The following is a 25093-nucleotide window of genomic DNA, read 5'->3' as shown; positions in this document are numbered from 1 at the left end:
GCACCCATGGAATATTATTTAGCCATAGAAAAGATGAAGTACTAATTCACATATGCTACAACATGGATGGACCTTGAAAGCATTATGCTAAGTGAAAGAAGCCATTCATGAAAAATTACATATTATATGATTGCTTTTTTTATGATTACTTTTTAAAAATTTTTGAAAGATTTTATTTTATTGTTAATTTTATTTTTTAAAATTGACATCCAAATTAGTTAGCATATAGTGAAACAAAGATTTCAGATGTAGATTCTTTAATGCCCCTTACCCATTTAGCCCATCCCCTCTCCCACAACCCCTCCAGTAACCCTCAGTTTGTTCTCCATATTTATGAGTCTCTTCTGTTTTGTCCCCCTCCCTGTTTTTATATTCTTTTTGTTTCCCTTCTGTTATGTTCATCTGTTTTGTCTCTTAAAGTCCTCATATGAGTGAAGTCATATGACTTTTCTCTTTCTCTGACTAATTTCACTTAGCATAATACCCTCCAGTTCCATCTACGTAGTTGCAAATGGCAAGATTTCATTCTTTTTGACTGCCGAGTAATACTCCATTGTATCTATACACCACATCTTCTTTATCCATTCATCCGTCGATGGGCATTTGGGCTCTTTCCACACTTTGGCTCTTGTTGATAGTGTTGCTATAAACATGGGGGTGCATGTGTCCCTTCGAAACAGCACACCTATATCCCTTGGATAAATGCCTAGTAGTGCAATTGCTGGGTTGTAGGGTAGTTCTATTTTTAGTTTTTTAAGGCACCTCCATACTGTTTTCCAGGGTGGCTGCACCAGCTTGCATTCCCATATGATTGCTTTTTTAATGAAATGTTTAGACTAGTCACAGCTACAGAGACAGAACACAGATTAGTGGTTTCCTAGGGCTAGGGAAAATGGGGGGTTGTGGTATGGGGAACAATAAATAGCTAAATGATACAAGGTTAGTTTTTGGGGCATCGAAAATGTTCTAAAATTGACTGGCGGCAGTCACACACATCTGCGAATACACTAAAAAAAAAAATCATTGAATTGTACACTTAAAAAAACCCCAGAATTGATTAAGATGGTATATGTTTACCTAGGCAGCTAAAGATTTTTCCAGGTTAACATGAAAATAAGTTGGTATGCTTTCAGAAAATAACAGTTGTTGAACTCAAATATCTATACCCAACTAAGGGGCAGCCTAATGGGTTTTATTTTTAAAAAATAATTTTTTAAATTTTAGGGCAGAAGACATATGCCCTACATTCATTTTCGGCTTTAATTTGAAGGGATACACATGAATAAAATATAAGTAACATTGTACTCTTTAGGAAATGACAGTAAATTAAGAAACTTTTCAACTAAAAATATTATTTTCCCCCTCTTCTTCCTAGTCGTCATCTTGGAGTGCCCTAGGGCTCAGCCTTCTCTTTTCTTCTTTGCTTTTCCCTTCCATTGGAGGTCTTGGCAAGTCTCATTGCTTTCAATATTATTTCATATCTTGAGATTCCCAATTCAATCCTTTCAATTAATTGCTCAAGACAAAAACTTTGCTTTAGTTCCTGGTTTCTCTCTGTTTCTCACACCCTATACCCATCAGGAAATCCTGTTGGCATCACCTTCAAATATATCCAGTAGCCAAATACTTATCATTTCCTCCGCTTCATCTATTCTGTTCAAACCACTGCCATCTTTTCCCTGGCTGACAGTAGCCCTGTAACTGGCCTCCCTGCCTCTAACCTGGCACCTCTTGCATGTAATCATCAAGCGAATTTCTGTCAGAATGATCCTTTTAAGGCACACCCTCATCAAGTCTCTCCTCAGAATACTCCAGTCTCTCCCTATTTTCCTCAGGGCAAGAGCTCATCAAAGAGGCCCTGCAGGATCTGGCTCCCATAACCTAAGCTACTTGGCTGCAGCCACACTGGCCTGCTTGCCAGAAGGTGCCAGATATGCTTTCACTCTGTGGCTCTTCCAATGGCTGATCCCTTTGCTGGGGATGCTATCCTGTCTGCCATCAGTGTGGCTAACTTTCTCCTTCAAGCTCTGCCCCATTGCCACCTACTTAATAAGACTAATTTGGAGATGTGGTACACACACGCGCGCGCGCACACACACACACACACACACACAAGAATATTACTTGGCAATCAAAAAGAATGAAATCTTGCCATTTGCAACAGCATGGATGGAACTACAGTGTGTTATGCTAAGTGAAATAAGTTAGTTAGAGAAAGACAAATATATGATTTCCCTCATATGTGGAATTTAAGAAACAAAACAGATGGACATAGGGGAAGGGAAGGAAAAATGAGATAAAAACAGAGAGGGAGACAAACCATAAGAGATTTTTAAAGACAGGGAACAAACTGAGGGTTGCTGGAGGGGAGGGGGGTGGAGGGGATGGGCTAAATGGGTGATGGGCATTAAGGGGGGCACTTGTTGAGATGAGCACTGGGTGTTTAATGGAAGTGATGAATCACTAAATTCTACTCCTGAAACCAATACTCCACTGTATGGTAACTAACTTGGATTTAAATAAATTAAAAAAAAGACTTAACTTGGATAATCTTACTTAAACAGCCCCCAGTGACAACCCCTATCATGTCTCTTTTTTTTCCATGGCAGCTATCACCTTCTAGCACACTGTATTGTTTCCTTACTTGTCATGTTTATTGTCTTTATTCTGCTATTAGGGTCTCAGCTCCATGGAGGCAATCAATCTTTGTTTGCTCATGGATACATGCTACATACACAGAACAGGCCTGAAACTCAGTAACTATTTTTGATTGAATATTGGAATTTGAGCACACGTGCATGATGGTATCTAACAGAATATTGTGCTGCCATTAGGATAATTTTTTCCACAGCATTTTTTCATGACCTGATAAATCATTATTTGATTTCTTCTTATGAAGTTGAGCCACATTAGTCTGGGAAACTCCTGGGCAAGTGTCCCTGAGGTAGAAGAGTGTCTGCACTTCTGTGAGGAGTGATGTTAAGTGTTTCCAGAGAAGGAAATAGAGTTACTCTGCGTGAGTCTCGAAGAAGAGTCTATTTTTGCTTCTTGAGGTGGAGTGAGGAGAGGGAAAGGGAGAGCGGAAAACAGCGAGGCTGGAGGTTGGGGGGAGAGTTACAGGGGGAGCTGGATCATGGCTAGACCTTGGGAAACTAGAGTCATGATCTTCCCCCACCATCCCTCAAGGCAAAAACAAACAAAACAAAACAAAAAAAACTTTTCGTGAGTTTTTGTGAAAACCGAGCAAGAGGCCAAGTTTAGCCAAGTTCATTCATGCCTGGGTTTGTTTTTTCTGTGGGTTATTTTGTTTTTTGATGTTGTGAAGCAAAATTGGAGCAGTATACAGGGCGCCTGGGTGGCTCAGTCAGTTAAGCATCTGACTTCAGCTCAGGTCATGATCTCGCGGCTCGTGAGTTCGAGCCCCACACCGGGCTCTGTGCCGACAGCTCAAAGCCTGGAGCCTGCTTCAGATTCTGTGTCTCTCCTTCTCTCTTTGCCCCTCCCCCCGTTTGAACTCTGTCTCAAAAATAAACATTAAAAAATTAAAAAAAAAAATTGGGACTGTATGCTCAAACAGAGAAACCGAAGCATGAGAGTGTCAGTTTCAGGGATCTGCAAAATCTCATCGGGCCTTCCTGGGCTTTGAGGTCCACTGTACTTATATCCCCGGGGGAAAAGCAATGCCAGGTAACACCTGGGTCACATGTACACTCTGGAAATCCACGGCAAAGCTTAGAAAAAGGGCTACGATAGAAAACTATGTTAATAGTGGTAGAAGTTAAAAAAAGATATAAAAGCTTAATGCCCATATTATAGCCACTAAGTGGCTGCTGAGCCAAGGAGCCTCCTGTGTCTCTTTGGCCTTATCCTTTTTGGGGCAAAACCTGCTAAAAGGGCAGGCAGACCTTTCCCTGAATGATGAAACAAGAGTTTTCAGTTTCTTCTTTCACCAGTCCCTGAAAGCACCTTGTTTCCTCACTAGGTTCTGATTCGCAGAGCTAATAAGCACTGGCTGCACGCCAAGGACTGGTGCTCATTTACTCACTTTTAACCCTCAAAACAATCCTCTGAGGCAGGTGGTATTAGTGGCCATATGTTTTTTCAGATGAGGAGTGTGAGCACAGAGTAGAGTAACTTGCCCACACAGTCCGTGGTAAGGTAGTCAGAGCCTGAATTCAGGCAGGCGACCTCCAGAACTGTGATCCTAACCGCCATGGGGGGAAGAAGTTCTCAAGGCGAATGTGACTCCTTTAAGCATATTTTAATGATGCCTGATCTGTACTCCAATGATAGTGTCTGGACCTGGGTTCGCCGAAGGCAATTCTCTTTTCACACGTCGTTCTGTCTTATGTCCTTCCCTAATGAAACACTGATCTCCTGAGCTTGCCCGACCCACCTTGCCTCCCTTCCCAGGTCAGTTTTGTTTGGTTCTATCTACCCCTTCAGAGAGCTCGAAATGATTTATTCCATCCAAATCCTCACACTAGACGCCTTATAAAACCGGTTCCTCAACGCTACACCCTCCTTAACACCCATACTCAAAATACACACTGGAGGGCGTCCTTATAAAAATCAAATGACTTTTTTTCCTATCCAAACGTTTGGAAAAGCCCCCCATCCCCCGCAAAAGCAAAACAAAACAAAACAAAACAAAACAAAACAAAAAAACAAAAAAGCAAAAACCACAAACAACAACAAAAACAAAAAGCAAACAAACAATCAAAACCAAAAAAACACGTGGCTCAGAAGTAATCGCTCCTCTCCAGTTCGTGCCAGGTGACCTTTTTATCTTCGGCATTGTTCCAAGCATTTCAACATACCTTGCATTTTGTAGGATGCTTCTGTGCTTGTACGCTGATGGAGCCCGAGGTGATGAACTGGGGATAGAAACAGGCATTTGTAAACCCCCACTCCTGTTGACGGTCCCCCAAACTTTCCCAATCCCAGTGACATTCTCGAGATCTAACGTATCCCTGAATTCTCAGAAGAAAGCGGTTTCCACTCCTGCAGTCCTGGGATGAACACCAGTGGACGCTCTGAAAAATGAACGTCCCATTCCTCTGTCACAGGTGTCACAGAGACGAAAAGATATTTTAACGTCCCTGGCCATTAAGGGAATTTTGGGTTGGCGACGGGACTTAGCCACCTCACAATGATTTTATGAGGTTGATACTTCATAAAAGTAGTAAAAGTTGGTTTGGAGTGTCATTTATTAAGCTTATGACCTGCATCATTAGAAAGTCATCCCTAGCAGCCAGTGGGGCGCCTCTCACTTGCAAGAACTCTCCCCCCATCACGCTGTGGAAGAAAGATGTCATCAACAGAAATAGCTTCAGAAAACATTTGATCTGAAGAGTGACAGGTTGTCTTCCACAAACATCACGTCCTGAGTGCTAACGTCACCTGCTGGCGCCCGTCGAAAGATTTGTTGTGTCTGGTATATCAAGAATTTAATTATCTTCTCCAACGGTATTATAGCTTATACCCGCCTTCAATCTGCCCACAGCATTAACAAAGGTTTGACTCAGGGCTGGAGATCTCGCAGTCCCGGAAGAGGAGATCCTGTCATGGAGGCCCGGGCATCTTGACCTGATGTTTAAAAAGTCTCTGACACTTTACTGCTGGGTCACTCTGTAGAAGTTTATGTACATTTTTTTCTAAGTCTTGGTTTCCTAATTTGTAAAATGGGGAGCAAGAGTAGGGATCACGGAGCCGTTGGGGCAATTATATAAAACAGACCTGAAGCACTTTTGGATGGTGCCTGATACACACTAGTATGAAATTGAATAATTACTATTTGTGGCTAATTTCTGCTGTTACAGCTTCTCTTCTGTGGCTTGGGCTTAGGATCCTTTCTACGTGATTCATGGTACTCTCCCAGTTTAAAGCATTTCTCTTTATGACATACAATTCTTTCCAGAAATCTCTGAGTGCTGGTAAATGCCCTCAACTTGAGGACTAGCACTGTAAGAAAGCCTCTGAGGAAATGTCTCCCTTCCAGACCACTTACTACTTGACCCTCCCCGTAGGTGAAATTGTTATAGTTGCATGTGTCAGAGGCCTTTTTGCAAAAAGTCATTACATTCAAATCTTCTCTCCCTTGAAGCCCAGTTTTTGGTTGAGGAGTGCAAAAGGGTGGATAAGGAACTAATAAGACCCTTTCTCCTCTAAGGGGAAATGTGGCCTTTGGTTAACTTTCTGGCTCTGCTCAGTGGGGCTCTTGATACAATTGGAATATCGGTTGTGTTATTAGATCACATTGCTTATGAATCCGATCACCCCGATTGGTCATTTGCTTCTGGATTAGATGTAACTGTGAACAAAAAAATAACTTGTACGAAGCCATGGCTTTGGGCTTCCCTGAGATTTGGGCATGTCTCTGGTGGGCACTTTAGCAACCATGGCCTATGGAAACATTACAATAGCCTTACTCGAAATACTCACTGTATTTATTTTATTTTATTTATTTTTTAAAGTTTACTTTAAAAAAGTTTTTAATCTTTATTTATTTTTGAAAGAGAGAGAGAGCGCGAGCAGGGGAGGAAGAGAGAGAGAGGGAGACCCAGAATCCAAAGCAGGCGCCAGACTCTGAGCTATCAGCACGGAGCCCGAGGCGGGGCTCCAACTCACAAACCGTGAGTTCCTCACTTGAGCCAAAGTCAGATGCTCAACTGACTGAGCCACCGAGGCACCCCTGAAAGACCCACTTTAGAAATCTCTGTTTTCCATAAGAGACTCTTAAATATAGAGAACAAACGGGGCGACTGGAGGGGTTGTGGTGGGGGGACGGGCTACGTGGGCAAGGGGCATTGAGGCAGACACCTGTTGGGATGAGCACTGGGTGTTATACAGAGGAGATGAATCAGCGGAATCTACTCCTGACATCATTATTACGGTAGATGCTAACTAACTTGGATGTCAATTAAAAACTAAAAATAAAAATGCAAAAATAAATAAATATGTACTTATTGAATTCCTGAAAAAAATGAGGAGGGTGAGGAAACAGAAATAGAACGATACTGTGTTGGCCCTGTACATAGATTCTCCTACTGGATCCTCAAAGCAATAATCTAGATGGTGACTATTAGCCTCCTTTAGCAGATGAGAGAACTAAGCTTCACAAATTAAGTGGCAGAACTGTTTGACTTGGAGGCTTTGCTTTTGAAAAACAAGATCCGGGGGCGCCTGAGTGGCTCAGTCGGTTGAGCGTCCGACTTCAGCTCAGGTCATGATCTCACGGTCTGTGAGTTAGAGCCCCGCGTCGGGCTCTGTGCTGACAGCTCAGAGCCTGGAGCCTGCTTCGGATTCTGTGTCTCCCTCTCTCTCTGCTCCTCCCCTGCTCGTGCTCTGTCTCTCTCTGTCTCAAAAATAAATAAAAACATTAAAAAAAAATGAAAACAACAGCAACAACAAACTACAAGTTTCATGGATATTAGTAGATGTTAGTCAACAAAGGGATAGATAGTGAGTCAAATCGCAAGTGTTGTAAATGGCCATTTAAATACCTTTAGACAAGTTCCTCTCCTGCAATACCTCTCCAAGTCTTTAATATCAAAGTGGATGCTATGAATCTGCAAACAGGGGTGTGATAGACTATATGACCTCAGAGCTCCTTCTGCGCAGACTATCTTGTGGTACTCGTGTTCTGTGGCACACATATTGGGGAATCCCATTCTATGGTATACTACCTTTCTAACTGATAAATAAATAAAAGTATGAATGAAAAACAGAAAAAGAAATCTCTGTTTTCATTTCCTCAAATTCTTGACGGCTCTCTCATGACCCTTTTCTTTCCGTATGTAACCTCCCTAAAAATCACTATAGCCCCAAACATTAAGCTCAGACCTTTGGATTTTCACTCTGCCTCTCCCCCCCATCCCCAAAAAAGCCTTATAGTTATCCAGATAGCCACTCTCTCTATTGTTCTTCAAGCATACTCCTTCAAAATCTTTTCAGCCCGCACACCCTCACCCTCGCAAGGAACTTCTCAAAATGAGCAACAAACATAAAAAGCCTTTTCCTGAGTATCTACTCTCCACTCCTGCCCACCATTTTGTTTCCATAGTAAAATGAGCTCCTTAGAGTCAGACATTGACTGAGTCTTTAGCTCATTGCTTGATCTCTTGAGTAATTCCCTGGATACGTTAGAAAAAAGAAATAGGTTAAAATCAATAACACCACGTTTTACTCACAAATGTTGATGAACAAAATACGTAAGTTAGTGTAACAATGACAGGGATATAACCAGTAGCTTCTCTGTTCTCTTCTTCGACAAATAATGCAAAACAGAGAAAGCCCAATGCGCAGTAAAACAGGCCATTCATGATTTGCACGGCCTGTGAGAAGAGAGAGCCATTGTTATTACTCGAGTCAAATCTACCACAGATGATTACAATACGATGACTGAAAGGTCATGGCAATATCCAGCTTATCCCGGTATTTCTGAAGTTGCAATGAAATAATTATGTGTCAGAGAAGAAAAGGGCAGCCACGAATGGAGCGGGAGCTCTCCACATTTATTTAAACCGAGAGTATTTGTTTTGGTTTCATAGAAATCTTCAGAGATATTTAATTTTCTAGTTGGTTCCTGTTAAATAAAGAGCAGAAGTCTATTTGTCTGTTTGGTTCAGGAGGACACGTGACCAAAGGGAGGGCTGTTGGCCCTGGGGATCTCTCAGGCTCTGCCTCGACACCCCTCTCCTTCCTACCATTGGGTCTGTGAGATCAACTCTAGCTCGCAGATGAGTTCTCATCCTCCACCACCAACCCAAAAAGGTACTTTTTGACCTTGCCCTCATTCTTTCATCCTCGCTTGTTGCGGAATTAAGCTTCAGTTACCTGTTGCTCTGCTCACTTTCATACTCTGTGCTGACTTTTGTAATTACGCTCTGGACCACGGCCCTTGGCTCTGTTCAGAAAAGCATGAAGGAAGCCTCTCCTGTGACCTCTGATTTTCTATAACTGTTAAGTATTCTCAGGGGCCATGCATGGAGCCGGGCCTTATTCTCCAGATGGAGCAGGGCCACGTACACACACAGCAGTGACAAGGGCGCCTGCAACCCCTGAAGCAGGCAGGGAAGGTCAGCCTCTCATTCTAGCCAGGCCTTCCCCCGATTGGATGAGGCCCACCCACAGTATGGAAGGCAATCTGCCTTACTCAAAGTTCATTGATTTAAATGTTAATCTCCTCTAAAAAAGCCACCTTCGCAGGAGGTGGTGGGGATGGGCAAAATGGGTAAGAGGGTGGGGGAGACACAGGCTTCCAGTTATGGAATGAATAAGTCATGGGAATAAAAGGGACAGCAGAGGGAATATAGTCAATGGTATTATAATGTTGCATGGTGAAAGATGCCGGCTACGTTTGCAGCAAACAGAGCATTAGGTATAGACTTGTCCAATCACCATGTGGTACACCTGAGACTCATGTGACACTGTACATCAACTATACTTGAAAATAATAAATAAATAAATAAATAAATAAATAAATAATAAAAACACAGTCACAAAAACACCCAAAATAATGTGACCAAATACCTGGGCACCCTGTGACGCAGGTAAGTTGACACATAAAATTAACTGTCACAGAAAGACAAGAAGTGGCTATTGGGTGATGATCCTCCTCTCCCTTGAAGTTTACATTGAGACAACACAAAACCACGCATTTACTGGTGACTCCTGCCTGGATCTGGCACATGGGGGATGGCAGTTTGGGATGGGATCCCACGGACTTGCCCACTATTGCCACACTCTTCTGAATCAACTCCTTTCTGGGCCATGAATCCACTGACTTACTCTTGAGCTCAGTGGGAGGCTCAGGAGGGTTTAGTAGGAGGCACTCAGTAGAAGATCCTAAACCCTTTATCTTCTTTCAGGTGGTGGATCTTACTGGTAGGTCAATGGATGGCCAGTGACAGGCCTATACCTCCTCCCACATATTGCCATGGCTACCGTCCAGGCCAGATACAGAGACAAGGAGCAAGCAATCCAGCTGTAAGACACCATGGCAAGGGGGGATGAGGTAGAGAAAACACCAGCAGCCCCTCCTTCCTGTCCCCCCATGCACGAGGCTCTGCTACATTCAATTGTACCCTGCGTTCTGGCAGTGGGCCAAATCGCTTCCAGCCAGCTGGAGATAATCATAGACTTGTTATGTTGGGAATTTTCCTAGGCCATGCTTTAATTTTGCTGGCTTATACTGAAATGTGTTTCGAGCCCCCACAGATATTAGCGCGTGATACAAAAGGGTATAGCATTCTAAGCTTTAGGAGAGGTGAGAGGGAGAACACATACGCAATATGACGTCAGAGCTAAATATAAGGGGAGCGTGTTTTGAGCCCAATGTTATCAAATGGCCGCCGGCCGCAGAGCTCCAGTGTCTTCAGCCCCTTCTGGTTTTGGGTCCATTGCCTGAGTCCAACCACCTCATTTATGATCTATAAGTTTGTTTTGACCTGTTTACAAACAAAGGCAGAAAATGGACCTTCTCATTGCTTATGAGATTCATAACCCATCTCAGAGCATATTTGCTAAAATAGGTCGTGGCGTGGTTGACTTATTCAGAAATGGTTTGTGGATCCGTAATTTGTGTCCAATTAGCTATAGCCTCAGAACGCTTTAATCAACTTTCCTTCCTTTGGGGAGTTCATGGTGGATGTGGCCAATGTCTCTTCCCTTTTATGTTAGGAAGATGGAACACTCACCATTTATTAACCTAAGTAGCACTTAGTCCTTACCCCCAGTATTCTGGTCTCCAATTTTAGGGTGTATCCTTCTGACATTTTAATGAAGATATGGTATAGAAATTGTAGAGAGTGAATGGACTCTTTTTCTGTAGAGAAATATAGAGAAAAGGTAAACTAATTATTTTTGAGAAAAGGCACCTCATAGTGCAGACTCTACTTTTACACCACGTTCCTTGAAAGAAGATTTGAATCAACCCACTTATATCACTCTTTGTTACGTACCTAGTAACTTCCTGTCAAAAACCAAGAGCTACTTCTCAGGTGTTACGCTTCCTTCCTGGTCTTTAAATGAGACTGAGTTGTTACCTTTTGGTGTCAGTGCCCCACTCTCATTATTTTCACCTTTTCTAGGAATTACCTGCTCCTACAAATCCCTTGGGTCACCCAAGTTAGGGTTTCCGGCTGCCATGTTTGGTCTTCACAAGAATGTCTCTCACTCTAGCCGTAGTTGCTTGGATAAGATGTGGGCATCTTGGGGTGCCTGGATGGCTCGGTCAGTTAAGCATCCAACTTTGGCTCAGGTCATGATCTCGCAGTCCGTGAGTTCGAGCCCTGTGTCGGGCTCTGTGCTGACAGCTCAGAGCCTGGAGCCTGCTTCAGATTCTGTGTCTCCCTCTCTCTCTCACCCTCCCCCGTTCATGCTCTGTCTCTCTCTGTCTCAAAAATAAATAAACATTAAAAAAAAAAAAAAAGATGCGGGCATCTTATTCTGATTGAGCCAATCAGAGTTCCCTTCCCAGGAAGTTATGTTTAGCACCAAGGCAATATAGTCCCGTTCTGGGCTTGGAAAGAAGAGTAGAGAACACCCAGAGTAGAGAGATGGAGTGAGAGGACTCCCTAAAAATCTCTAATGGTTCTCACCTCCCTGATTCTAGTAGCTTTCTTAGACCTATCTACGAAACACACCTGCATCTTTAAGACAAATTCCTCTTTATTTTAGTTAAAACAAGTGTAAGAGGATGAACATCAAGTGAGAATTTCCATAGTGTTCCAGAATAATGGCTAGGTATTAAAGCTTAAAACAAAAGGCGGTATTTTGCATCTTAAATTGACAAAATTGCCAGAGGCTCTGTCCAGTAGCCTTCTCCAAGGGCTTTTGGTGCGTAAGGTTCGCAGCTATGGTCAATTGAATTATTGTCTCCAATTGTTGTTTTCCCTTTGTTACAGAGTTATACACCTTCACATGTTGCCTTATGCCTTGCAGTGTCCACTGTCCACTCCATGGAAAGAATGTATTTCTCTGCCTCGCTGATATTGGATGTGACCTTGGAACGTGTTTTGACCGGTCCAAGGTGAAGGCCATGACACAAGCCAAGCCTGAGCCCAAACCTACCGAGGTATTGGAAGTTTCTATCATTTCCCTCTGTTGTGAGGACATCATTTCCCAGGATTGGCTGTACGTGAGTGCGGATTCCAGAAGGAAGTCATACAGAGGCAGGCCCATAACTGACCTGCAGCATTGGACAAAACTCCCACAAGTGAAAAATAAATATTTGTCCTTACAAGCCTGAAATGTTGTGGCTGCTGTATCTGATACCCTGGCACCAACCAATACCGCTGGGCGATATAAGAGGAGGGGGAGGGGAGAGAAGACAGAATTTTGGGAAATGACATGGTGGTAAAAGCTATGGGAAGATACAGTAATCACACTCGGAGTATGAGTGTGCTTGTGAGACTAGCTTTAACGCACCTACTGGTGTCTGTTTTCCAGCAGATGTAGTGGCTTGCCCTTGTGTTGGTTAAACAAAGGAAGAGAGAACTGGAGAGAAATTACATGGAGGAAATGACTGTTTAAAAAGACAAGGCTGGGACCGAGCCAACGCTCTATGCTGCAGCTGTAGGCATAAAGTTTTGGGAGAAAGATCTGTCTGGTGGCCCTGGGCTGACAGACGTGACTGGGGCTACAGTTTTGCAGAGAATACTGTTAGTATGAGGGGGAAGGGCGGATGGCAAAGACAGCAAAAGAGGGACTCACTTCCGGGAAATATGTCTGGATTCCACAAATTCAGATGTAATCAATAGAGTAGAGAGTTTTGATAGTCAATAAAGTCTCAAACAAAAAGAATAAGTGTGAACCCAGACCGCTTCCGAAATAAATATCATTTCTAGCGTGGTTCCCAAAATGTGTCCAACAGAAATAGAGCTTTTGGTCACTGTGTACTCTCACGTGTAACCCTAGTGCTCATGCTTGGTTCTCCAGTTGTCTTTTCTTGCACAAGGAATCAGGAGGGTTGTTGCTGTAGAAAAACATCATGCGTCCGGACATCCTCTTCTTGAAAGAAAGCAAGGATGCTGTTGAGAATGTTAGAAATAGTGCCCAAAAGACAAAGAAACCAGGTTCAGGGGCTCTCACGGGCTAGGTTGAGGCCATTTGAATACCGCCCCCCCAAAAAAAGAAGAAAAATCATCATCATTTCAAAGGACCTGTCTACAAAAGGCCACAAATTCATCATGATACACAAAAGAGAAAACTTAAAGTGTTACTAAAGATGATTAGAACACTTACGAGATGTGGACATGTTAGGATGCATTTCAATTTTCACTGATTTGAAGTGGTAGGAAAGTGAAAATGTGCATATGTGTATTTCCTTTCTCCTTTTTAGTGGATATCCATTTTTAAAGCACAAATTAGTGTATAAAGACATAGATGACATATAAAGACATACACGAATACATATGAAAGATGTACTCGAATATAACGCGTCCGCTCTATGGTCCACTGGTGGTTATTTTCAGTGTCAGGGGCATCAAACAGTTGTTTGTCACTACAGGTTTCATTCATTTCCCAGGTAAAAAAAAGAAGGGCAGAAATTAGCACTGAATGTTATTTCCAAACAATCGCGAGTTCAAGGATAGGTCCACGCTGCATTTCAAGACGATCCATTAGCCAAATGTCCCACAGAAGAGAATTAACGCTCAGACTCAGCCTGCCATCACTTATTCAGTGTAAACCCTAGATGACTGTACATATTACAATGAAAGTTTAAGAGGGCGTTCATACATTTCCAATTATTACAGTCGGCCAGGTCAGTGACCTGTAACGGTGGGATAAAGGAGGGGTAGGAGGTGATGGCTAAGCAAAACTGAAAGCTTTTCTTATTCACGTGAGAGGCACGGAACTAAATGTCCTGTGCTGTAACAGAGACTCACTTTCCGAAGAGACTCAGTTTGATAACGGGTGCTCAAATATAAGTAACTTTGGGCTGCTGAACCAGATCCTATAACTCCACCAGCGATCCAGGATCTGACAACCCATATACTGTAACCTTGCTTGGACTGAGACACTTTATTTTTCTTTTGGGTCTGGTAAGATTATTTGCAACCCCCAGTATGTTTAGAAACTATCTGGGGGCACCAGGCAGGCTCAGTCAGTAGAGCACGTGACTCTTGATCTCGGTTGTAAGCTTGAGCCCCATGTTGGACGATGGGATTGCTTAAAATTAAATCTTAAAAAATAAAAACAGTATCTGTTAAAACTGCTGTTACCCTAGGAAATATAAAGAAAAAAGGAAGTTAAAAATGACTGAGTGCTCACCCTGCCGGGTACTTTTCTAAGTTCTATACATGTATTAACATATAGACTACTCAGTAACCCTGTGCATTAAGCACAGTAGAGGGCACATTTTAGGAGCTCAATGATTGTTGAATAACTGCATCATACAAACAAATGTCCGCATGTTCTGCAAACATAACTGAATTGACTTTCATTTCATGGTATTTTAGGTGATAATTCTTAGTATATGGTATATGGGTTTATATCATTCATGAAGTCAATATTAAAGAGAAAGAGGGGCGCCTGGGAGGCTCAGTCCATTAAGCATCCAACTTCGGCTCAGGTCATGATCTCATGGTTCGTGAGTTTGAGTCCCGCGACGGGCTCTGTGCTGACAGTTCAGAGCCTGGAGCCTGCTTCAGGTTCTGTGTCTCCCTGTCTCTCTCCGCCCCTCCCCTGCTCCTGCTCTGTCTGTCCCTCTCAAAAATAAATAAGCGTTAAAAAAAATTTTTTTTAAAAGAGAAGGAAATTAGAAAGGCGTTTGGCACGTAGTAAGTATACAATATAGCCATGATTGTATTATTATTATTACTGCCCTAAAAAGCAAGCTCAAACTCGAGATAGCCTTTCATCACATCTGGACGGCATGTCTGCCGCTGAGTGCCTTCCATCTAAGCTATGGGAACATACACAATTCCCTTGGGGGACCCTGCAGACACCCCTCAAGGTGATAAAACGCTGACCACACAAAACAGCTGAAGCCGAGACTCAAGAATCTCTCATTACGGAGATGTGGAGCATTAGGGTAAAAAGAGAAAGCAAACGGTTTCAAACAGGAACCCGAACTGGGTGGAGCCTGAGAACTGCAGGAGTCACAAGGTCAACTTTCCCTCCGGCCATTACTTACTTCCAGGGACCGAAGATTCTCCCAGGCAGAGCGTGGTAAGTCCCCCAGCCGTCCGAATGGGGGCGTGGGGGGAGCATGGATCTTCTCCGCTCAAGTAGTGTTACCCGTACAACATTCCCAGCGACACGAGAACCCAGGACGAGGCAGTCCAGGGCCTGGCGACCTCCGTCCGGTTCAGCGTGACCGAGAGGCAACCCGGCCAAGGCTGCCTACACCGATGGCATGCCTTGAGCACAGGGCCAGAGGTGCGTGATCCTGCAGGTGGAACCCTCAATTCGGGGCCTCCCAGCCCGGGGAGCCGGGTGGGGCGCTGCTTCCTCGGTTGTGCCCCTCATCCCCCCCCTCGCGCCGTTCTAACGCTGCGGTTGCGGTCAAGAGCGCGGCGTCGGGGCGGGGCGTGCTGCGCGAGGAGCCCAGCGCGGGCCCCTGCTGCGTGATGAGACCCCACCGTTCCCCTGAGCCCGCAAGCTCCCCCGGTGTGACCTTGGGGTAGTGGGCGGACAGCGATGCCACCCTTCACTGGTCGTGTTTGTACCATGCTGTGTCCTTGGACCTGTGCACACCCAGGGGAGGAAGCCCAGCTTGACTCTACCCTCCCGCTGATAACTCTGCAGAGACATCCCTCTGGAGAAGGGACGTCATGGAAGTTCTCTGCCGCCGAGAATCTTCCACAGTCCTTCCTCCCTCGCCACTGGAATAGCAACCAGCTATTCCCAGGGTGTAACACTATGTCTGGCGCAGAATAAGAATGAATGAACGAGGAGGGGTGCCTGGGTGACTCAGTCGGTTAAGGACTTCGGCTCAGGTCATGGTCTCACAGTTGAGGAGTTCCAGCCCTGCATGGGGCTCTGGGCTGACAGCTCAGAGCCCGGAGCCTGCTTCAGATCCTGTGTCTCCCTCTTTCTCTCTGCCCCTCCCCTGCTTGCGCTCTTTCTCTCTCTCAAAAATAAATAAACATTTAAAAAAATTTAAAATATTACCCCATCAACATTATGCTTCCTCCCTGCCTCCATCTTGTTATGACCAAGCCTCCTTTGGAGATCTCGTCCCTATTCCCTTCCTGCCTCCCATCCTTCCTTCCTCCCTCCCTCCCTCCCTCCCTAGAGCCCATGTTCATATTCAGACAAGCCTCATTGCAATAATTCCTCCGTCTGAGCTGTAAGAACTGTGTTCCCTTACAGCTTATTTCTGGAAAACAGAGTACAGGGCTGCTAGCCCTAAGTTTTCATTCTGATGTGGTGTTCATAGCAACCACTGTGTGTGAGCCATGAGAACACTGATGTTGCCACCTTCTTTCCAGACTGGAGAAAGTCTCTTCAAGAGGATGCGGCTACATCAGGGCTTTTCCGCCCAGTCCATCTGGTCATGGGTGGGTGCGACAACTGGGACCGCCAGTGGGACTGTGAATCCTGAACACTCAGTAAAACAGATTCTGGACTCTTTCCATCGGCAGCACAGCCCACCTGAAGGAAATGTTTCTTTGGCCTCCCAGTTTGGAGAGAACTCATTGTTTCCTGTACTGATTTTCAAAACTATAAGCAAGAGAATTACTGCTCTTAAGATTCTCTTCCTATTTGGAGGTCAATGTGCCTTTACACTTTTTTCCCAAATGTTTATTTTTGAGAGACACAGCACAAGTGGGGGAGGGGCGGGGGGTGGAGAGAGAGAGAGAGAGAGAGAGAGAGGGAATCCGAAGCAGGCTCCAGGCTCTGATTTGATAGCACAGAGCCCAACGTGGGCCTCAAACCCACAAACTGTGAGATCATGACCCGAGCCAAAGTCAGATACTTAACCACCTGAGCTACCCACGCACCCCCAGTAAAAGAAGTTCCAAAGCTTAAAGGCAGGGCCTCCTGGGTGGCTCAGTTGGTTAAGCATTGACTCTTGGTTTCCTTTCAGGTCATGATCTCATGGTTCATGGGTTTGAGCCCCCTGTTGGGCTCTGTGCTCACTGATAGCTCTGCTTGGGATTCTCTCTCTCTTTCTCTCTCTGCCCCTTCCCTGCTCGAGCTCCTCTCTCTCTCTCTCTCTCAAAATAAATAAATAAACTTTAAAAAAAAATACTGTACTGGAGGAATGACTCCAATTAGAAGTTTTTGTTCTTCCAACTGTTTATTTTCCTCCAAATTTATTGTGTTTCCTGTAATGTTGTGAAAAGTCTCCATTTTGTTTTTCCAAGTGTTGAGATTCAAAAAGCCAGCTCTCGACTATAGACCCATCTTCGTTTCTTCAATGTCTTCTATGTCGATTTAGTTTCCTATGTATTTATATGAGTGTTCCTCAGATATACACATTTTTTTATCCTCATCTTACCACTTGACAATACAGCTGTACGTATGTTTTACACAGCTGTGCCTTGATCAAGGTTATCTCTTGGAGCAAGTCGATTTCTGAAGAGATCTTGTCTGGAGGGTGAAGGATCCATTGAAGGTTTCTCATCAGTTTTATAACCTGTATTCTGACCCATTAAACCTCAATCTGGGAATGGGAAATCAGTGATGTCACCACCCGCCACAAGGACCACAGGAATCTTCATTGTTGCATTCCCATTTTTCTTAAAAAAAAATTTTTTTTAATGTTTATTTATTTTTGAGAGAGAGAGATAGAGCACAAATAGGGGAGGGGCAGGGAGAGAGAGGGAGACACAGAATCCGAGGCAGGCTCCAGGCTCTGAGCTGTCAGCACAGAGCCTGACATGGGGCTCAAACCCCCGAACTGTGAGATCATGACCTGAGCTCAAGTCAGATGCTTAACTGACTGAGCCACCCAGGCACCCCATTCCCGTTTTTCTTTTAAAGAGCTTTATTAAGGAGCTGAGAAATCCCCCGTTCTGGTCTTACCTGGGGCTTTGATCGTTGGAAGATGTTTACTTTCTCTTTCTCCTTTTGGACAGAATCTGGTGGTGTCTTCTAAACACATCTCTTCCAAATAGGTCTGCTTCTTGCTTTGGGACTCTTGTTGGGGGAAGGACCCTTGTTGGGGGAAGGTACACCTTGGACAGTGGCCCTGGGGTTTTCTTGAGTAAAATAATTCTGTAACTCAAGACCACTGGATCCAAACTGGGAGAACTTCGCACTCAACATCCCCCATACGGAAAATAGAACCAGAGTCGTTCATTTTAATTTTCATTTACAGAACCGGGAAAAAGACACATTGGGACAAACTTTACTAAAATGTGTTTCTAGAAAGCTGCTTGAACAAAATGGTGATATTCTTCCTTCATTCACCATTAAACTTTTTTATTCTGGCCTGAGGCCACGATGGTTCTTCTGTTCCTTAATGTGTAATAAAAGGACTCTCTTGTATCATGAACCTGAGATAAGTAGAGTGTTAAATTGATAATTAGTGCATTTTAAAAAGTGTCATTGAATTTTTCTACTAGATGACTTTCCAAATTCATCCCAATTAAAGACCTACTCTGATTCGGTAGTTTGATTCAGAGACACAGCATGCAGGGACTCAGAGAAAGGACGCAATCGGGTTGAAATAAACATTACTCATTTTGGCATATTCTCTGCTTTTCTCAGGTTATTCTTGAATAAGAATATTAATTCTTGGACTCTGAGAGACACCTCTTCGTGAGTCATCTCTTCTCTGGGCAGACAAGACATATCTGAAAAACTGATCAGAGAGGACCGTCTATGTCAGACCACAGGATTTTGAGTGGACATTTTGGAAGGGATGTTAATGGGAATATTGTCACCATTCAGGACCCTGCCCTTCCTCGCTCCCTCCCCCCAGGAATTGACAACCCATTTGCTCTTGGTGTTTTTCTTTTCCTTTTTTCCCTTTTAGGTTGGAAACTAATGACCACGCTTCATAGACACTATACGCCTAGTATAAACATACATGAATGTTTAGTTTTCTGGTGAAACTAATAAAATTTAAACTAATCAAATTTGATGCTATGCTTAATGGTTACTACGTGATGAAAGAATTCAGAAAGCATGTGAAATATAACTTCATTATAGTTAATATCAAGTTGTATTTTATCCAGTGCCATTTGCTATGATGGTGTAACACAAAACATAATTTCACATTCAAAGTTGTCTTGGTGCGTCTCTTCTCCCTTGTTTCCTACATTCCATTCTCGGTTGGTCCTCTCCAGGCCCAAGGCCAACCCTCCAGCAGAGGGTCAAGACTTTGGAACCCACGGGCTAAAATTAGCTGGCATTCATTGTTGCTGTGTATATGTTGTTTCTTTGTTCCATTTTTGGCTAGGAGCATGATTTCTGCCTTTGACTGTTGGAGTGATGATCGTAGAGACCAGATCTTTGTGATGCCAGCCACGAAAAAGAAATGCTAATTATGTGATAGGATAGAGGCACTAACCATCGCTCCCATGGCAATCATATTCCAGTATATAAATGTATTAAGCCAACATGTTGTACATCTAAATTTACAAAATGTTGTATGTCAAGTATATTTCTATTAAAAAAAAATAAAAAAGGGTGCCATCACCCATCACTTGATTTCTCTGGCCAAGCTACTTTCAAATCGAAACGACTGGAGAATCCTTTTGATGCGACATGCTAAACATTTTTCAATTCTGTCTTCCTTTGAGACATTTTCTTTTATATCAGGTTATTTTCATATGAATCGCTCACACCCCAGAAGCCTGGATGGGGTTTGGTAAATGGTGAGAACCTGGGTTTACGCCTTCTGTTCCAATTGCCCATACACACCTCCGACCTGAGTTTCCCTGAACTTCTCTCATTTTCTCACCTGATTTTGGTTTTTATTTCTATTCCTTCTCTCCTGTCAAACGTTGACACACTTTCAGTTAGTTGTGAATGAGTTTGAATGTCAAAGCATGCTTGGAGTGGAGAAATAAAGAATTTAAGTATTACTGGTTTCTTCCAGGACTAGTGGTATTTTTTTTAAATTTTTATGTTTGTTTATTTATTTTTATAATTTAACTTTATTTTTTATTTTTTAAAATTTACATCCAAATTAGTTAATATATAGTGAAGCAATGATTTCAGGAGTAGATCCCTTAATGCCCCCTACCCATTTAGCCCATCCCCCCTCCCACAACCCCTCCAGCAACCCTCAGTTTGTTCTCCATATTTATGAGTCTCTTTGGTTTTGTCCCCCTCTCTGTTTTCATATTTTTGTTTCCCTTCCCTTATGTTCATCTGTTTTGTCTCTTAAAGTCCTCATATGAGTGAAGTCATATGATTTTTCTCTTTCTCTGACTGACTAATTTCACTTAGCATAATACCTTCCAGTTCCATCCACGTAGTTGCAAATGGCAAGATTTCATTCTTTTTGATTGCCGAGTAATACTCCATTGTATAGATATACCACATCTTTATCCATTCATCCATAGATGGACATTTGGGCTCTTTCCATACTTTGGCTATTGTTGATAGTGCTGCTATAAACATGGGGGTGCTTGTGTCCCTTCAAAACAGCACACCTGTATCCCTGGGATAAATGCCTAGTAGTGCAATTGCTGGGTTATAGGGCAGTTTTATTTTTAGTTTTTGAGCCACCTCCATACTGCTTTCCAGAGTGGCTGCACCAGTTTGCATTCCCACCAGCAATGCAAAAGAGATCCTCTTTCTCCACATCCTCGCCAACATCTGTTGTTGTTTGAGTTGTTAATGTTAGCCATTCTGACAGGTGTGAGGTGGTATCTCATTGTGGTTTTGATTTGTATTTCCCTGATGATGAGTGATGTTGAGCGTTTTTTCATGTGTCAGTTGGCCATCTGGATGTCTTCTTTGGAGAAGTGTCTATTCGTGTCTTTTGCCCATTTCTCCACAGGATTATTTGTTTTTTGGGTGTTGAGTTTGATAAGTTCTTTGTAGATTTTGGATACTAACCCTTTATCTGATATGTCATTTGCAAATATCTTCTCCCATTCTGTCGGTTGCCTTTTAGTTTTGCTGATTGTTTCCTTCGCTGTGCAGAAGCTTTTTATTTTGATGAGGTCCCAGTAGTTCATCTGCTTTTGTTTCTCTTGCCTCCGGAGACATGTTGAGTAAGAAATTGCTGCAGGCAAGATCAAAGAGGTTTTTGTCTGCTTTCTCCTCAAGGATTTTGATGGCTTCCTGTCTTACATTGAGGTCTTTCATCCACTTTGAGTTTATTTTTGTGTATGGTTTAAGAAAGTGTTCCAGGTTCATTCTTCTGCATGTCGCTGTCCAGTTTTCCCAGCACCACTTGCTGAAGAGACTGTCTTTATTCCATCGGATATTCTTTCCTGCTTTGTCAAAGATTAGTTGCCCATACGTTTGTGGGTCCATTTCTGGGTTCTCTATTCTATTCCACTGATCTGAGTGTCTGTTCTTGTGCCAGTACCATACTGTCTTGATGATTACAGGTTTGTAGTATAGCTTGAAGTCTGGGATTGTGATGCCTCCTGCTTTGGTTTTCTTTTTCAAGATTGCTTTGGCTATTTGGGGTCTTTTCTGATTCCATACAAATTTTAGGATTATTTGTTCTAGCTCTGTGAAGAATGCTGGTGTTACTTTGATAGGTATTGCATTGAATATGTAGATTGCTTTGGGTAGTATTGACATTTTAACAATATTTGTTCTTCCTATCCAGGAGCATGGAATCTTTTTCCATTTTTTTGTGTCTTCTTCAATTTCCTTCATAAGCTTTCTATAGTTTTCAGTGTATAGATTTTTCACCTCTTTGGTTATATTTATTCCTATGTATTTTATGGTTTTTGGTGCAACTGTACGTGGGATTGATTCCTTGATTTCTCTTTCTGTCGCTTCATTGTTGGTGTATAGGAATGCAACCTATTTCTGTGTGTTGATTTTATATCCTGCAACTTTGCTGAATTCACAAATCAGTTCTAGCAGTTTTTTGGTGGAATCTTTGGTTTTCCATATAGAGTATCATGTCATCTGTAAAGAGTAAAAGTTTGACCTCCTCCTGGCTGATTTGGATGCCTTTTATTTCTTTGTGTTGTCTGATTGCAGAGGTTTAGACTTCCAATACTATGTTGAATAACAGTGGTGAGAGTGAACATCCCTGATTCCTGACCTTAGGGGGAAAGCTCTCAGTTTTTCCCCATTGAGGATGATATTAGTGTTGGGTCGCTTATATATGGCTTTTATCATCTCCAGGTATGATCCTTCTATCCCTACTTTCTTGAGGGTTTTTATCAAGAAAGGATGCTGTATTTTGTCAAATGCTTTCTCTGCATCTATTGAGAGGATCATATGGTTCTTGTCCTTTCTTTTACTGCTGTGATGAACCATGTTAATTGCTTTGTGGATATTGAACCAGCCCTGCATCCCAGGTATAAATCCCACTTGGTCGTGGTGAATAATTTTTTTAATGTATTGTTGGATCCAGTTGGCTAATATCTTGTTGAGGATTTTTGCATCCATGTTCATCAGGGAAATTGGTCTATAGGTCTCCTTTTTCATGGGGTCTCTGTCTGGTTTTGGAATCAGGGTAATGCTGGCTTCATAGAAAGAGTTTGGAAGTTTTCCTTCCATTTCTATTTTTTGGAACAGTTTCAAGAGAATAGGTGTTAACTCTTCCTTAAATGTTCAGTAGAATTCCCCTGGAAAGCCATCTGGCCCTGGACTCTTGTTTTTGATTGCTAATTCGATTTCCTTACTGGTTGTGGGTCTGTTCAAATTTTCTATTTCTTCCTGTTTCAGTTTTGGTAGTGTATATGTTTCTAGGAATTTGTCCATTTCTTCCATATTGCCCATTTTATTGGCATATAATTGCTCATAATATTCTCTTATTATTGTTTTTATTTCTGTTGTGTTGGTTGTGATTTCTCCTCTTTCATTCTTGATTTTACTTATTTGGGTCCTTTCCTTTTTCTTCTTGATCAAACTGGCTAGTGGTTTATCAGTTTTGCTAATTCTTTCAAAGAACCGGCTTCTGGTTTCATTGATCTGTTCTACTGTTTTTTTGGTTTTGATAGCATTAATTTCTGCTCTAATCTTTATTATTTCCTGTCTTCTGCTGGCTTTGGATTTTATTTGCTGTTCTTTTTCCAGCTCCTTAAAGTGTAAGGTTAGGTTGTGTATCTGAGGTCTTTCTCCCTTCTTTAGGAAGGTCTGGATTGCTATATACTTTCCTCTTATGACCACCAACCCTGCGTCCCAGGGGTTTTGGGTTGTGGTGCTATCATTTTCATTGACTTCCATATACTTTTTAATTTCTTCTTTAGCTACCTGGTTAGTCCATTCATTCTTTAGTAGGATGTTCTTCAGTCTCCAAGTATTTGTTACCTTTCCAAATTATTTCTTGTGGTTGATTTTGAGTTTCATAGCATTGTGGTCTGAAAATATGCATGGTATGATCTTGATCTTTTTGTACTTACTTAGGGCTGATTTGTGTCCCAGTATGTGGTCTATTGTGGAGAACGTTCCATGTGCACTGGAGAAGAATGTATATTCTGCTGCTTTAGGATGAAATGTTCTGAATATATCTGTTAAGTCCATCTGGTTCAGTGTGTCATTCAAAGTCATTGTTTCCTTGTTCGTTTTTTGATTAGATGATCTGTCCATTGCTGTGAGTGGGGTGTTGAAGTCTCCTACTATTATGGTATTACTATGGATGAATTTCTTTATGTTTGTGATTAATCGATTTATATATTTGGGTGCTGCCACATTTGGCGCATAAATGTTTACAATTGTTAGGTCTTCTTGGTCTATAGACCCCTTGATTATGATATAATGCCCTTCTGCATCTCTTGATACAGTCTTTATTTTAAAGTCTAGATTGTCTGATATAAGTATGGCTACTCCGGCTTTCTTTTGTTGGCCATTAGCATGATAGATGGTTCTCCATCCCCTTATTTTCAATCTGTAGGTGTCTTTAGGATTAAAGTGGGTCTCTTATAAACAGCATATTGATGGGTCTTGTTTTCTTATCCATTCTGTTACCCTATGTCTTTTGATTGGAGCATTGAGTCCATTGACGTTTAGAGTGAGTACTGAAAGATGTGAATTTATTGCCATTATGATGCTTGTAGAGTTGGAGTTTCTGGTGGTGTTCTCTGGTCCTTTCTAACGTTTGTTGCTTTTAGTATTTATTTATTTATACGTATATATTTTCATCTTTTCTCCCCTCAGAGAGTCCCCCTTAGAATTTCTTGCAGGGCTGGTTTAGCGGTCACAAACTCCTTTAATTTTTGTTTGTCTGGGAAACTTTTTATCTCTCCTTCTATTTTGAATGACAGCCTTGCTGGATAAAGAATTCTTGGCTGCATATTTTTCTGATTCAGCACACTGAATATATCCTGCCGCTCCTTGCTGGCCTGTCAAGTTTCTGTGGATAGGTCTGCTGCAAACCTGATCTGTCTTCCCTTGTAGGTTAGGGACTTGTTTTCCCTTGCTGCTTTCATGATTCTCTCCTTGCTTGAGTATTTTGTGAATTTGACTATGATATGCCTTATTGATGGATGGTTTTTGTTGAATCTAATGGGAGTCCTCTGTGCTTCTTGGATTTTGAGGTCTGTGTCTTTCCCCAGGTTAGGAAAGTTTTCCACTATGATTTGCTCACATAACCCTTCTACCCCCATTTCTCTCTCTTCCTCCTCTGGGACCCCTATGATTCTGATGTTGTTCCTTTTTAATGAGTCACTGATTTCTCTAATTCTTAAATCGTGCTCTTTTGCCTTCATCTCCCTCCTTATGGTATATCCATAAAATGAAGCTTTATTTGACAGTGAAACAGAAGAAATTACTGATTCATTCTATAACATGGACAAGCCTTGATAACATTACACTAGGTGAAAGAAGTCAGTCACAAAAGACATTCTTATGAAATACCCCAAAGAGGCAAACCCATAGAGACAGAAAGTAGATTACTATTATTCAGAGGCACGGTGAGTAGTTCAGGAGTTGTTCAAATGACTGCTAATAGGTTTGGGGTTCCTCTTTTGAATGACAAAAATGGTACAATGCTAGGTAGGTGGTAGTATTTGCACAACTTTGTGAATATATTAAAAAACTACTG

General features: G+C 42.4%; 1 protein-coding gene across 3 annotated transcripts in view; it reads right to left on the bottom strand.

Annotated features, from left to right (window-relative positions):
• Positions 1-15484, bottom strand: part of LOC102960098 (B-lymphocyte antigen CD20-like) — a 36550-nt gene extending 21066 nt beyond the window's left edge. For all 3 annotated transcript variants that reach the window (XM_007092013.3, XM_007092012.3, XM_042959484.1), the window contains exons 1-4: positions 15143-15484; positions 10734-10828; positions 8193-8336; positions 4821-4877 (exon numbers count right to left, since the gene is read on the bottom strand). In XM_007092013.3, the coding sequence (XP_007092075.1) occupies positions 4821-4877; positions 8193-8336; positions 10734-10778 (246 nt within the window). In that variant the 5' untranslated portion in view covers positions 10779-10828; positions 15143-15484. The remainder of the gene's footprint in view (positions 1-4820; positions 4878-8192; positions 8337-10733; positions 10829-15142) is intronic.
• Between the last annotated feature and the right edge of the window lie 9609 nt (positions 15485-25093).

Source organism: Panthera tigris, chromosome D1, assembly GCF_018350195.1.
Source record: "Panthera tigris isolate Pti1 chromosome D1, P.tigris_Pti1_mat1.1, whole genome shotgun sequence".
Lineage (NCBI taxonomy): Eukaryota > Metazoa > Chordata > Mammalia > Carnivora > Felidae > Panthera > Panthera tigris.
Note: the sequence above shows the minus strand (reverse complement) of the source record. Positions and strands in the feature narration are given on the sequence as shown.